Here is a 16,010-nt window from a genome sequence, read left to right as displayed (position 1 = left end):
AGGAGGAGCTTCGGTGGATCGCGGAAAAGGTTTCCTGTAGCATCCTTATTGGTTCCTTAACGGGTTGGATTTGAAACCCGTTAACCAATAACCATTAACTCATTTAATCCAACCACTGAACCGGTCGAACCAGCCTAAATCAGCCGAACCCAAACCGAACTCAATCTGACATGAACTGGTACTGTAATAAACCGGGTTTGTTTTTGGTTCGCGTGGTTCAGGGGTCAAACGACCTCCGATTTGGTCCAAACAAGTTTTGTTTGGTTCGTCTTCGCGAGACGAATCTTTTCGTATTCATGGCAAAATTTTTCGGTATCTTACAACTTCAATTTAAATTTATTTCATATTTTTGTTTATATATCTAACAATATTTTTTTAGGCTAAGGAAATAGGCCGAGATCCTGATTTCATCGATACCTTTACTCGCGCGTTTCAGAAAAAAGACAAGAGTTGGAGCGGAGATCGAGCAAAAGTCATGAAGGTTTTAATATATATTTAAATATTTATGTGTTTAATTTCTCAAATATTATAACTTATTGATATATCTTTGATAATACAGGATAAATCTATTGAGCTTTCTTCAGTTGCTAGCTCTGAGGGATTTGAGTCCTCAGTTGGGAATGAATTGAGTCTGTGGTTGGAGGCGAGTGGGGGATGCAAAGGTGGTGGAAGGATTTTGGGTATGGGTTCTTTGAGCAGAACCCATAGAGTTGCTGGTACCTCTTCTACCACCTCCCCTGTCGTCACATCACAGATACATAGCTTGACAGAGGAGGTCACTCAATTGAAAGGGCTATTACAACAAAGAGACGAGGAAATGATACAAAGAGATAATCAAATTAAAAAATTACAAAAACCACAAGAACGAATTTTGCGCCATTTTCAGTTGCAACTTGGTGATGACGACGACGATGATAACGACGACGATGACAGCGACGATGGTGGTGATCCTTCATGAGTTTTTTTGTGTATACATTTTTTTAAGCATTATTTTATTTATTTGACATGCATTTTATTACAGCTACAAGTTAATAATTTATATATTGTTAATAATATTGTTTGTTTTTTGTTAAACAGGTTTTGATAAACAAATCAAAAAAAAGTTAGTCTTTACATATTTATTTTAGTATTAGTTTTAATTTTAAGAATGATACTTTTTCTTTATCTTATTTTTCTATACAGGCGAAGACAAGATAGTGACGAAGAATCAAGCAGAGTTTCCGGCGGACCACGATGATCTCTTTTATTTGTATTAGATTTGATATGCTTGTTTGTTACAGGTTACATGTATTTATGAATCGATCCAATTGGATCGATATTGTTTATATATATAGGATAATCACCAAAATAAATATTGCATTGAATTTTTTTTTTGTTTTTGCAACGAAATTTACGACGAATATAGGATTCGTCGCCAATTGGCGACGAAATTAGCAACGAAAACCAGTTCATCACAAATATATCGTAAGTTTACTATTTATCAAAATTTATAACGAATTCTAGATTCGTTGCTAAAGTCGTCGCCAATTGGCGACGAATCCATTTTCGTCGCCAATTGGCGATGAATCTGGATTCGTCGCCAATTAGCGACGAATTTGGCAACGAAATTTTATTTTCGTTGTAAATATTTGCGACAAATGTAGATTTTTCGACGTAGATTTTTGGCGACGACTTTATTGCAACTAATTTTGTTTCGTTGCAAAATTCGTCGTCAAAATTTTTGGGACAAATTTTTTTAAAAAATTCGTCTCAGATTTCGTCGCAGATTGGTGATTTTTTTGTAGTGGCATGGTTCAGATTTGTGTGACTAGTTCGAACACACATGGTCATTTATGCCCTGTTTACTTGGAAGGACAGAAAGTAAATCAGTGGAAAACTTTCCTCAATAGGTATCCATCCACCGTTTACTTTTATAACTTTTTCAGGAAAGATAGAAATTGTATCCATCAGCGGATGTTTTTTTCCCAAAAATCCGTCACCCCGAAATCGGGCGGAACGCGAGGGACGGACGAAAAAAATAAAAATTCTCTGCCTTTCGCGACACAGACTCGCGACACAGACTGATTCTCCTCTTCTTCTCCTCCGGCGTACCCGATTCTTCTCCTCCTCTACCGCCGGCGCACTTCTCTTCTTCTCCTCTTCTCCTCTGCCGCTGGCGTGCCGCAGAAGGCAGGAGCAGGGCGTCCTCGCAGAGCCGGAGATGCGGGAGAAAAGCTTCTCCTCCTCTACTGCCGACGCACGACATCACGGTTGCTTTGGGTTTACTCTGCGCCGTATCCGACTTGTGCACCTCCGCGGTCGGAGAGGAAGCCGGTGGAGAGGAGGAGCGGCCAGAAGAAGGTTGCGACGGCGGTGAAGCTCGGCCCGACGCTGAGGAGGGCTATTCCGGCGGCTACGAGGGCAGCGACGACGCTGAGAAGGAGTGGCCAGAAGAGGAAGCCGAAGACTGGACTGGGTTGCGAGCCGGTGGAGGAAGAGCTTTCCGTTCTTTCTTCTGTTTACTGTTTATCCTTTCTTCTTTCCGTTCTCTTCCGCAGTGATTCCTTTTCCGCAGTGATTCCTTTTCCTTTCTCCATCCGCGCATCGAAGTAAACTGGCCCTTAGCGTCCAATAAGGATGAGCGAACGAGCTTTTGCTCAAGGGTAAAATCAGAATGAGATACGTGATTTGATAATTTTGAAAGTAATCTACGCGTTTTGAGCATTTCACAACTTTAGCAACGTGGTTGGGTAAATTGCCGAAAATGGATTGTGAACTAAACTCCTCTCTCTTGGTGCAAGTCCAAAAGTGATTACACTAATAAAAAAGGATTTGGAACTAAACTCCTCTACCCTAGAGCAAGTCCAAAAAGTGAATGATGGTAAGAGTTGACTTCTGAGCATACATACATTGTACTTCAAATTCGTCTATCTTTAAAATTCGTTGACGAAATTCGGACACTTAGACGGTAAAGATGAAAGTATTGGAGAAAATTTGAACAGCAATGAATTCTTGCTCTGAAATTACTGATTGCTACAAGTCATTATTAATTTTGACCAATTTTTACATGTCCGAGGGAAGGCCAGTGAAGGAGAACCAGACATCGCGCTCGGTGATCTACCTCCGTATCTATATTAATGGAGCTAGCCGCAAGCACGCCCTGCTCCCACTTTCTTCTGTCCCTGAATAATTTATTTCTCCGCGTTTTCAACTGCTTCCGGTGAAGGTTTAAAGTGAGAGCAGTGGCAGAGTTTCCATATTCGTCGTTTAGTCTTCTTCTTCTTCTTCTTCTTCTTCTTCTTCTTCTGTTTTCTTTGATCAAATATTTCACAGTGTTTGGTTTGTTGACCGGTTCGTTAATTTGCGCTTTCTTGTCTTCAGGTTTCGGTATAAAAATTGGATCTCGATGAACCCGACGGAATATCCCATGGCCACTGGTAATAGCAGCGGCAGCAAGGGCAGGCACAACGCCGCCAATGCCAGCAGTTGGCGCCCCCGGCGAGGACGGCCGCTTGGTTCTAAGAACAAGAAGAAGCCGCCGGTCATCATCACCCGTGAGAGCCCCGACGCGCTCCGCCCCCACATGCTCGAGATCGCCAGCGGCACCGACATCGTCGCTGCCGTCTCCGCCTTGGCTGCCCGCGGGCAGCGTGGCCTCTGCGTGCTCAGCGGCAGGGGAGGCGTAGCCGACGTGACGCTCCGCCAGCCCTGGTTGGAGGCGGCGGCGGCGTCGGTGACACTGCCCGGCCGGTTCGAGATCGTGTCCCTCGACGGGGCGTTCCTTCCTGCGCCGGCGCCGCTGGGGGCGAGCGGGCTGGCGGTCACCGTGGCCAGCCGAGGGACAGGGCAGGTAATGGGCGGGAACGTGATCGGGAAATTGATTGCGGCAGGGACGGTGTATGTGATCTCCGCTTCGTTCGGAAATGTGGCCTACGAGCGGTGGCCGGCTGACGACGAGGCAGGGGCATCTGACGCCGGAACTCCTCTGCGACCGCCGCCGTGATTAAGATCCTTTACTTTTTATATATGCTTCTCTTCTACTGCCTGATCTCCGTGCTCTTGTTCTTGTACTCATAAAATATATATCAATTTAGTAATAGATTTAGACACTCTTCTGTAAATCTGTTTCATCGTAATCAATTCAGTTATGTTCTCGGAAGCTTAAATTCATATGCTCAACTGATGTCAAAGGATTGTTATGATTCTTGTTTACATCCATGCATTATCATAAATATAATTCAAACTATTTAATGGACTGTTGAAATCAAATTTGATATTGAATTCTTGAAATAAATTATTGATCCAAGTTCTCAATAGTTAATCTTATTAAATTTTAGACAGTTCTAACTAAAATATTTGATGCACTTGAAAGTAATTTACAAAGGAAGAGAAGTTGCTACTCATACTATACTTAGTAATTATCAAAAGTAATGCTAATAATAATAATAACACAGCATTAAATTTAATTACGTGTGTTATAATTTTAACATGTAAATTCAGAGAAATAAATTTCAACAAATTAACTTAAAGATCTATTGAGGAGAAAATTAGTGATAATGTCTCAGAGACTTGTAGGTAATGTGTCGATACATCAATAGTTAATTCCTTGATCAGGATCCAAGGACAAATACAAGTCAACCAAACAACATGCCTTAGATTGCTCCCGTTGACCCCGTTGACGTCATGGTCAAGTCTTGCATGTTCACACCAATGTATTATCATAAACATAATTAAAAGTATTTAATGGACTATTCTAGATCAAAATTGATATCGCAATTCTTAAAATAAATTATTGGTCTCGAGGCCTTGAAAGTTAATCTTATTAAATTTTATATAGTTCTAACTAAAATATTTGATACATGGTTGCACTTGAAAATGATTTACCAAGGAAAGGAAGTTACATAATAATTAATTGTCAAAAGCAATGCTAATAATAAAAACAAAGCATGAACCATATATAATGAAATTCTAAATAAGGCATTTAAATTCAATTCTTTGTGTTATAACTTTAATATGTAAGTCCAAGAAATAAATTTTAACATTTGCTACTTAAAGATCTATTAAGGAGAAAATTAGTGATAATAATATCTCGGAGACTTGTAGTCAATTCTATATGTCTAAGAGGGATGCATCAATAGTTAATTCGTTGACCAACATCCAAGGATGAATATAAGTCAATCAAATATCGCGTAATTGCTCCCATAGTTCACAAAGCGCGATCAAGTCTGGTTTGTTCACACTAAATACATTATCATAAATATAATTAAAGCTATTTAATGGACTATTTTAGATCAAAATTGATAGTAAAACTCTTAAAATAAATTATTGGTCCCAAGGCCTTGATAGTTAATCTTATAAAATTTTATATAGTTCTAACTAAAATATTTGATACATGGCTTCACTTGAAAGTAATTTACAAAGGAAAGGAAGTTACATACTAATAATAAAAACAAATGATTAACCATAATGAAATTCTAAATAAGGCATTTAAATTCAATTCCTTGTGTTATAACTTTAATATGCAAGTCCAAGAGGTTATTTGAAGTTTTATTATTAAGTAGAAAATTAGTGACAATAATGTCTCAGCGAGCGACTTGTAGTCAATTCTACATATCTCAAAGAGATGCATCAATAGTTAATTTGTTGACCAACCTCCAAGGATGAATATAAATCAATCAAATATCATGCCTTGATTGCTCTCATAGTTCACAAAGCAAGTCTTGTTTGTTCACACCAATGCATTATCATAAATATAATTAAAGCTATTTAATAGACTATTTTAGATCAAAATTGATATTAAAACTCTTAAAATAAATTATTGGTCCCAAGGCCTTGATAGTTAATCTTATTAAATTTTAGATAATTCTAATTAAAATATATGACACATGATTTCACTTGAAAGTAATTTACAAAGGAAAGGAACTTACAAGTAATTAAAAAGTATGCCAACATCATATAAACACACACAAAATCTTAACTAATTACATAAAACTAACAAATAAGATGATAGTAATGGTAAAAAATAACAGTAATATAATAATAACAAAGCATCTATTATATAGTATTGTTTACGATGAGATTCTAAATAATGCATTTAAATTCAATTGCTTGTTTTTTTTTGAAAAAAAAAAAGTATGAAAATAGCAAAAAAAAATTATGTAAAAAGTGGTATTTGTTCCGATACTTGATTTACATGGAGAATAGACGTTTTTGAATCAATTTAATTATGTAAAAATTGGAAAAAAGTTGCATACATAAGTTCTCATACATTTCTTTGAGAAATGATCTTATAGATAAACAAATATAGCAATGGTTAACCCTTTGACTTTGCCCTCCCTCAGAGAAGATATATTTATCTTTTAGCAAAGTTAATCTTGCTAACTCCAATTGTCTTGTGTGACTAAATGATCAAAATTTGGCATATCATCGTTATCTAATTCATTGAGTTCATCTCTTTTTTCAACACTCATTTATATTTCAAGAAATAGAATACAAAGAAATTAAATAAGACGGTAAACGAGCTAATCCGAGTTCAATTTCGTGGGTGTTCAAGCTTTTTTGATAAAATAATCGAATCAAGCCGAGCCGAGCCGAGCATAAAATAAACCATCTCGTTGAAATGATTATTCAAACTTAACTTGATTTCTTTTATGAGCTTGAGTTTTGTTCAAGCTTAGTTTGAGTTTGGTTCGTTTAGATGTTATCGAGTTCTCAATTTAAATTTATTTGATTATTTAAAACTTTTATGTTTTAAACTTATTTGATTAATTATTGAGCTTGATAATATAAATTTATTTATTCATTTTAAAAGTTTCTTTGTTTATTTAATATGTTGATAAAAGTTTTATTGATGAATATGATTCAAGAACTTTGTTTGTAAATATGGTTCAAACAACGAATAACACTCCGGCCGTCTCTCTAACAATGAAAATTTTAACTATAAAAGAGATTTCCTAGAAGTTGATGGATATGAATCAAACACTTGGATTGCTTTGAAAGGTACTTTTTATAATTTGAACACAATAGATGGAGAAGGTATTCAATGAAAGTTATATGCCCAAAAGTTTTTCGAGAATTTATATATCAAGGATCTAATGTTCACTTAACCAATTGATTTAAATGTTAAAAAAATAGTGTTTGTAACTAATAAATTGAATATGAACATATTGACTATTTCACGCGTAGACCAAGCTCAATTTTCTACATAGTCGATTAAAATATAATTATGACATGTATACCCAAGATAAAAAAAACCAAATACATCATCACAATACATGTCATTTTAATTGTCTTCTTCCAAACTTGATGGCTATCCTTAAACCCAAAGATCCTTACAGCTCTTTGCTCAATTAATAATGTGCATCATCCTCCAAGCTTATCTTTAATCTTTAATAATGTGCTCAATTAATAAGTGCTCAATATGAACAAAAAGAAAAAAGAAAAGCTATTATTTGTATACTGATTATTATTATTTTAATATAATAGTTCAATAAAAAAATGTATGATACCACATGATCATAACAAGTATTATACTACATGATAATATCATATAAAATTTAATCTAATAATACCACATATTATGTAATAAATATATATCTATAATTATTAAATAATAGACTTATCGTTGTGTTATAATATAATATATCATTAATAATTAATCAAATAATTGTTTTATTATTTATCACAATAAATAATTCAATTCTACCAAATTGATTAAGATTTTACATTTGTAAATTCTTGAAAATTGAATATATATTTTTTCGCACTCTCTATTTTATACAAAAAAATCAAAACAAAAAAACCAAATAGGACTTTACTATTTACCTTATAATTAGTTTACAAGCTTTGTTTAGCTAATTAATTTCTAGATATTTTTTTTCTAATCTTTCTTATGTAAAAACTATACTCCATTTGCATAGAAGTTTCACTTACTACTAAAGTCATGTTCATTCTAATTTCTTTCTTCTAGATTTGCTTATGAATTTGTCATTGTTTATTTTCAAATTCGTCTCTTTCTTTTCATTTGAATTATTATAACGAAAGTCCTTTTCCAAGAAACCCTTCTATGTGGGGTTCTTTCTCGTTTGGATGCTTACAATGGAAGTCATGCAAGGCTAATGTTGATTCTTACCACAAAAGTCATTTTCAAACAGATATAAATAATAATAATGATGTTCAATCATCTACCAACTATCAGAATAGGTTTGGACGAAGTCATGTATAAGTCTATCCGGGCTTTAGGTAGGAGACCCTGTTAGCGATTTCGGTAACCGCCAACCACGCCGCCCACCACGCACGCCAACCACGCTGTAAAATACTGGAATTTACAGAAAATTTATAAATAAAATTAGTTTAATTTTATCGGGTTTAAGGAAAGACTAGGGATGGTAATTAAATTAAAACCTAGAATGGATTAGGTTTAATTTAAACCCTAACCCATTTAATAAAATAATTAGGTTAAATATGTAAATCCTAAAAAAAAATCAAAACCCATTAGGTTATTAAATTTAAGATACAGATTCATCTTGCAAAGACGAAACCAACGAAACTAAATTGGGTTAAATCAGAGATCGTTTAATTAGTGAACCAAACGAACTAAGATTAAACCAAAGTGAACCAACTTGATTTGGTTTGTGTTAGAAGAGAATTTAATAAAATAAAATGGATGAAAAGATTCATCTCATAAAGACGAATCCAACAAAACTAATTTGAGTTAAATCGGAGATCGTTTGGCTGGCGAACCAAGTGAACCAAGACATGAACCGGTTTACTATAGTAATTGGTTCAACCGTTACAATAAATCCTAGGTTTAAGCTGATGTAGCCCAACTTTTAACAGGTTACTGTGCACTCCTCCGTATATCTAACCCGCCGCTCGTTCTCTTCCGCGCCCGCGAGATCGCATCCGCGATCGCGCGCCCGCGCCCGCCGCCGCCCGGGTCTGCCGGCGGAAACCTCGGGAAAACGCCCTTAAAAAGGGTCGGGCGAGGAGGGGAACAGGGCAGCTCTTTTTCTCTCCTCTCCGTCTCGCCGTCGCCACCCTCCCAGAAGCAGAGCAACAGCCGCGCCTCGGCCGCGATCGAGACCTCGTCGCCGCCGCCCTTGCCTCCCAAACCGAAGCCAGCACCTCCTGCCCTACCACCGGATCCCGACGGCCTTGCTGCTCTATCCGCCGCCGTCCTCTGCTTCCGTCGGAGAAGAAGACGCCCACCCGCCATTGCTGCCGCGTGAAGACTAGCAGAGTCGCGCCCGCCGCCTCCGTTGCGGCATCACCTTCGCCTTGCCTTTCTCCGTCGCCCTCGTACCCTGAAGCAGAGCCACCGCTGCAGCGCCATCCTCTGCCTTCCACCGCCACGCCTTCGCCGTCCACCGCCAATGAAGAAGAACCGAAACATTGGGGCTCTATAGGGTTCAACCTAAGGTACTTTTCTAGATTTGATCTAGGTTTGTTTAGCTAAGTTTTTAGATTGGATTTGAGGTTAATCATGTTTACTGTTGGATCTTAATATGGATGAGGTTAATGTGGATTCGGTATTGTTGGTTCATGTGAGGATGAGCACGGGTAGTGTACCTTAGATTGGGTTGGAATTTTAGAGCTAGGTTTTATTTGGGAATTACAGCTGATCGGGATTTTGGGAGTGGAGTCCTAATTAGTTTAAGGTTAGTGGCTGGCACATAATCAACATTTAATATTTGTAGTTTTAGTTAGTATGCGAAGCAGTAAACGCAATGTTATATCAAGAGCATGATAATGAATCTAAGTAAGCTAAGCATGTTGTGCATGATAGTAGCAATAAGCATTTAAAAGCAAGTAACCGTGACTAAGTTATTAACTAGTTATTACAGATTTAATTGTTAGTAATTTGATTAATCGATTAATGGATGATTAAGTTATGATGTTGGATTTATGGTTTATGTTGATTGCAAGTTTGGCACAAACCTAGTGGGTTTGATTGAGTTGATGGAGGTTATAGGTTAAGTTAGGTTAGTTTAATTTCGGTTAAAGTAATAAATGATTCTAAATTTAGTTAATAATAGAGAAATCGATTTAACTAGATTGATCGAAAATGATAAGTTGTGTTAAATTGGACTAGGTTAGGTTAAATCCGGCCAAGTGGAATTAATTGGGTTAGATTAACTTTAGAATCAACTAGGGTTCACTTCGTTGAAAAATTTAATATTTAGAAGATGTTTATTGGTAATTGCAGGATCCTGATTTATCGATCCTGCTTATACGGAGTTTTGTATTTGAGGGTTCTATTATTGATGTGCGCTAATCAGGTGGGTACTCCTGTGCTTGGTCAACACAGTTCTCATTTTCGTAGTGCATGATTTGTTATTGCTGTTATCTATCCTGTGGATACTTTTACTGCTCATGTTATTTATCCAGTCGATACATTTGATAATCATTGCTTGATACTTACCTGTTGACTTTTATTGGGATCTGTTATTGTCATGTTGCTACTCCTGCTATCTATGCTAGTTAATCAAATTGATACCTTATACCTATCGTTGCTTGATTGTTAGTTGTTGATACTTAGACTTGAAACTTAATCTGATGCTAATGTCCTGTTTGGCCCCTCAGTTCACTGCCCCGAGGGGGGGTGACTGGGGAGTGTAGAGTGCGGACAGGGACTGGCATTCAATTAGGTCCTGTTTGGCCCCTCAGTCCACTGCCCCGAGGGGGGTGACTGGGGAGTGTAGAGTGCGGACAGTGACCTACATTTGATTATGTCTTGTCTAGCCCCTCAGTTCACTGTGCTCTGGGAGAGTGACTGGGGAATGTAGAGTGCGGACAGAGACTTGCATTTGTTTGCGATGGTTGTTGCGTGATTTTACATGCATTCGTTGGTAGGATTATTACATAGTTTACTTTACTCATGCGTTTGCGGTTGTTGCACTTATCTATCATGATTGTTGCACTGGTTGCTATATGATTATGGAATTATTGTTATATGACTGCTGCATTCGTATGACATGGCATACATGATTAACATATTGTATATTGATTTTGCTTCTGTAATATCATGTTGAAACTGTATACTGGTTGACATCCATGCTTATATTATTTGATATCTTGCTATATTGTGCACTTTCCTTCTAGTACCCACTGAGTATTTATACTCACCACCCAGACCCTGGGGTTTTCTGTCTCCCCAGGTACCAGATAGGTTTTCCTTGGAGCTTGGAGATCGGTCGGACTGCCCCCATCTCACAACAGGGCGACGTGGATGTTCCTTCGTGTGTTTCTTTTTGATTGTGAGTACTTTGTATGGTTTCCGGATTTTACATGGATGTGTAGTTCTGTATTGTTCTCGATGTGTGGTTTTCGATTTGTACTCGAAGGTGTGGCTTTCGGATTTTAATTGTATGGGTTGGATATGTGTATGTGGCCGTGGGGGCCTTTGGTTATGTAGTAGTCTTGTATTTATTTATGTTGAATTGTATTTTTGGTAGTGTCAGCCTTTCTGTTATTATGTACTCAGGAAATTGTCATGGTTACTGGGGAGATGCTACTGAAAATTTTCGGACGGCCTCCCGGGACATGACACACGCCGCCCACCACGCACGATCTCCATGCTGCGCACTTTGGCACTCGGTGGAGATGCAGGCTCTCCCTATTAAAGGGAGAGCAAGGCTTTGCTGCGAGTGGTGGCTTACCAGAGAGGTGAGACGAGGCTGTGGTGCGATTGTGTCCAAGTCTTGAAGCCGACAAAGAGAAGAGGAGAGCCAGTTCGCCGGAGAGAAGAGGAACACCAGTCCGAAGGATTTGATTTGTGGGAATCTGAGAAATCTTCTGTTGATCGTGATCGTTTCTCCGACGCAAGCTTCCCAATCGAGCAGTCCCAGTCGTCGGAAAAGAAGCACGCTACAACAGGTATTATTCAACAATGGAATCAGAGCAAATGCATGAATATTTACCTGTTCTGTTCGACCGTCGCTACAACAGCGCAGAGGTGCTGTTTGTATTTTTTTTTCCGATCCGCGCTTCCAGTCTGCGTGAAACTCGATCTGTTTGGGTTTTTGACGTGGGAGGCTTCGCCTTTGGGGAAGCTGGCGTCGGTGGGGCTGGCGCCGGCGGAGCAGGCGCTGGCAAGGGGCTGGCGCCAGAGAAGTTGACACTGTGCTTCGTGCACAGGAAGAAGAAAGGGGCAACGGTGCTAGTTCCCGAGGTTAATTAAAAAAAAGAAACAGAGTGAAATCACAACGTGATTTCTGGTTAAACTTTTATCCATTTAGCACAGTGAAATTCACAGATTTCAATTGAAATCATGGATTTCAATTTTCCATTAAAAAAAAAATGGAAACATGCCGTGCACATGTCATATGGGCTGTGAAGATCTCGTCATATGGGCTGTGAAGATCACATGGGCTACAATTTTGGGCAATGGGTTTTGATTAATTGGATCAGCCCAATTAATTAAAAGTCCCAGCCCAACTTTTAAAAAGAAAAAAGGGGGCTGAATTGTAGTGGCTGAAGAGATCGAACCTGTGATCTCCACATCCACAACAAGTAAAACTAACCAACTGCCCACATCAACATTATGTAAATGAATTTGTTTCTTTTACTTGTTGATCTAATTTGACTATTCAATTATTGGGGTGGATCAAATTGGGCTGTTTCATAAGAAAAGAATTAAATTTCTGTACTTAATTAGTCCAATTAGACCTCGATATAGATTAAACTATTAGTTGGTTTAACTATATCAATTAGATCCAAACCAGAACCAATTAAGGATGTTTTGGTTACAAGTTAAAAATTAATCAAAATGGGTCAGTCAACTCAAACTCTTGAAAATCAAGAAGATTTATTTTTCTTGATTAATATTGTTGGTTCTGAATAAATTGAATTAAGTCGGTTTTGTACTGACTTATTTAATTTCAATTTTTCAGATGACACGGACGACTGACATCTTGACTAGTCGCGAAGAGCGACAAAATGAACTTTGGGACAAGATTAAGAAGCTTGATTATGACCCGAATCAGGGAGTCAGATGGTTGATTGATCAGCTTGATGAATTGTTTTGGAAACTAGAGCAAGAAGATGTTCCAATCACAGACAATGAACGAAGATTTTTTCTAGTTTATTCACTATCGGAACATCTTAGGAATATTGCACTCGAACTATGGGATGATTCTGAAGGGCTCATGTCATATTCAGAAATGTGCAGAGAACTACTTTACTATGAAATCCTCGAGGAGGTGCAATCTTTGCCCCAAGTGTATTGAGTTTCAATGTTTGGCTAAACCATGTTTAAAGTTAGGCAATACTTGTGATCTAACATGTGTGATGCAAATTTGCAGGAAAGTCCAAGTGTGGTCTTGGCAAAGGAAAGTCCAAGGTTGGTCTTGGCAAAGGAAAGTCCAAGTGGGAAGTCTTGGCAAGGAAAAGTCTAAGTAGGAAGTCTTGGCAAAGAAAAGTCCAAGTGGGAAGTCTTAGCAAGGAAAAGTCCAAGTGGGAAGTCTTGGCAAGGAAAAGTCCAAGTGGGTAGTCTTGGCAAGGAAAAGTCCAAGTGGGTAGTCTTGGCAAGGAAAAGTCCAAGTGGGTAGTCTTGGCAAGGAAAAGTCCAAGTGGGTAGTCTTGGCAAGGACTTGACATGACGAAGCTGATGGAAGCATCTCAGGCTAGTGCGAGGATGATGGAGCATCCAGGGAAGGCACGAGGCTGTGGGAGGTGTTTGAAGGCCGAGGTCTAGGTCAAGAGAAGCTGAAATGGGACTTTTCAGCTTCACCAGTCGATTGGCCCTGCCAGCAGTCGACTGCCCATAAATCAGACGCACACAGAAAGATCAGTCGAGCTAGAGGAAGACAGGAGTCGACTGGGCAGTCGACTGGTCCTGCCAGCAGTCGACTAGTGCCAGTCGACTGGTCTTGGAACAGTCGACTGATATTTGAACGTTGCAGAAAATTGGCAAGCATTTAATGCGCTTTAATGCGAGATTCTGTTGCCGATTGAAGGCATCAGTCGACTGGCCCTGCCAGCAGTCGACTGATGTTGAAGATTTATAAAAGAAGCCTGCACGAGATCAACTCAAGAATTCTGCTATTCTTTTATTCTTTCTCGCTTCTTTTGAGAACGTGTTGTTCTCTAATTCTTTGTTTTCTTCCTCTCCTCCTGAACATTCTTTTATATCATTTTGAGGAGATCGAAAGAGTTGTAAAGGTTTCTCCGCCTTCGAGGTTTTCGAGAAGGAGAAGATTCATAGTGCAGCCGGTGTGTGCGTGCGTGTGGATCCTTGGATTAGTCACCTCTGCGGAGGTGGATACCAAGTAAACAAACCGGGTTAGCGTTGATCTTTTGTTTTCTCTATTATATTTTGCTTCCGCTAACACTCTTGCAGAGAAACAATCGAAGAAAATTCGAAAGACGCTATTCACCCCCCCTCTAGCGAACCACCTAACACACCATTCTAGGACAAAGCACATTGAAGTGAGACGTCACTTCATTAGAGATCATGTGGCTCGGGGAGATATTGTTCTCAACCATGTTGAGTCAAAATCTAACCTAGCCGATATCTTCACGAAACCTCTCCTTGAAACTGAATTCAGTCACTTACGGAGAGAATTAGGCATGTGTCTTGCCCAAGAATAAGTTCCTCCGAGATCATTAAGGATTATAAACATAACAAGAAAAACAGGAAAACTTTGGGAAACCGGGAACATCTCACACAAACAATAAGGGTCAACAAAATATTTTTGTATTGCTAGAAATGGGGTGAGATGTTAGGATCAACTGAATTATCTAAAATGTATAATGCATCCCTTGGATAATGAGGTTGACGATACACTAATAATCAAGCACGAGGAAAACCAATACACAATTCATGTGTATTTGGTTCCTAGATCATGCTTGTACATTCCAATCATTAATTTGATTGGACCTTCATTGTTAGATAAAATTAAAAAATTTTAGAAGTAAGAAAAATTCAAAGGAAGGAATTTAGGATCAAACCGTAGGGAATGTGTGTAGAAAGTAGGAAATAGAAGGGAGAAGTGGAAGGACGCCTAATCGATCAATGATCGATTAGAAATCCTGATCGACCAGCTGGTCGATCAGGGCTTACTGATCGACCTCCCGTCGATCAGGCTCGGCTGATCGACCAGCTGGTCGATCAGCCCCCTATGATCGACCTCTGGTCGATTTGCTTCGCCAACCCAGGTAACCTAACTATAGTCGATTTGCTTCGCCAACCCAGGTAACGCTAACCATAGTCAACCGCGTTACTTACCATGGTAAAGACCCGTGACTCCTCTTCCTCACAAACCCATAACTCCCTCTCCCTGTTTCTCGGCTTCTTCAAGCTCGGCAGCACTCCACGGCCTTCAGACCAACCACACCGCCACTGTGAGCATTGTGGCTCTCTCTCTCAGCTCTCCCTCTTCCCTTTCGCGGTATCTTCCAACCGACTTCCTCATACCCTCAGCCGAGCACATCCCCTTCACCGTTCACACTTCTCAAAGAGCTTCTCTCTCTGTAGAAGACCTCTAATACTCGGTCGGATCAGATCCACTCTTCTTGGCATATCACAGCCACGAACACGACATCCTCGACTGAGCATTGGTCCCTTCGTCTTCGGCAGAAGGTCCTCCCTCGATTTCTCTGCTCAGCTTGCCCGGCTGCACTCTCCTCCTCACGGGAAGAGCTCTCTTCTTGGCAAAGGATCTTCTTCCTTGGAATGGATAGATCCACTCCTTCCCCGGGCATCTCCCTCAAAGGCTAGGCATCTACCTTACTACCAGTCACACACACTGTGTTGCTCGGCGATTGTCCTAGCCATCTCAGTTCCTCAACACTGACTACGATTCCCCTCAGCCCGGGCACTCCTCTCACTACTCTCAGCTAGAGGCTTCTCTCTCGGCAGAAGAGTGGACTGTTGTTCCTCAGTTGTTTCAAGCTCCATCTTCTCGGTAGAGGAGTTTCATTACTTGACCTGATCGGCATTCTTCTCAACTTGTCTCAGCCGATTAACATCATTCCTTTCTCGGGTCAACCAGGCAAATGGCTCCTCGGTATGTCTCTCCCTGATTTAC

The 16,010-nt window shown here is 39.3% G+C and overlaps 1 protein-coding gene across 1 annotated transcript; it reads left to right on the top strand.

Annotated features, from left to right (window-relative positions):
* The first annotated feature begins 3,406 nt into the window (after positions 1-3,406).
* LOC141834020 (AT-hook motif nuclear-localized protein 21-like) lies at positions 3,407-3,982 on the top strand. The gene has a single exon (XM_074721483.1). The coding sequence runs from the start codon at positions 3,407-3,409 to the stop codon at positions 3,980-3,982; it is 576 nt and encodes a 191-aa protein (XP_074577584.1).
* The last annotated feature ends 12,028 nt before the right edge of the window (positions 3,983-16,010 follow it).

Source organism: Curcuma longa, chromosome 8, assembly GCF_044706935.1.
Source record: "Curcuma longa cultivar G26 ecotype Majalengka, Jawa Barat chromosome 8, ITB_CL_G26_1.1, whole genome shotgun sequence".
Lineage (NCBI taxonomy): Eukaryota > Viridiplantae > Streptophyta > Magnoliopsida > Zingiberales > Zingiberaceae > Curcuma > Curcuma longa.
The sequence above is the reverse complement of the archived record's forward strand: the minus strand, read 5'-3'. Positions and strand labels throughout refer to the sequence as shown.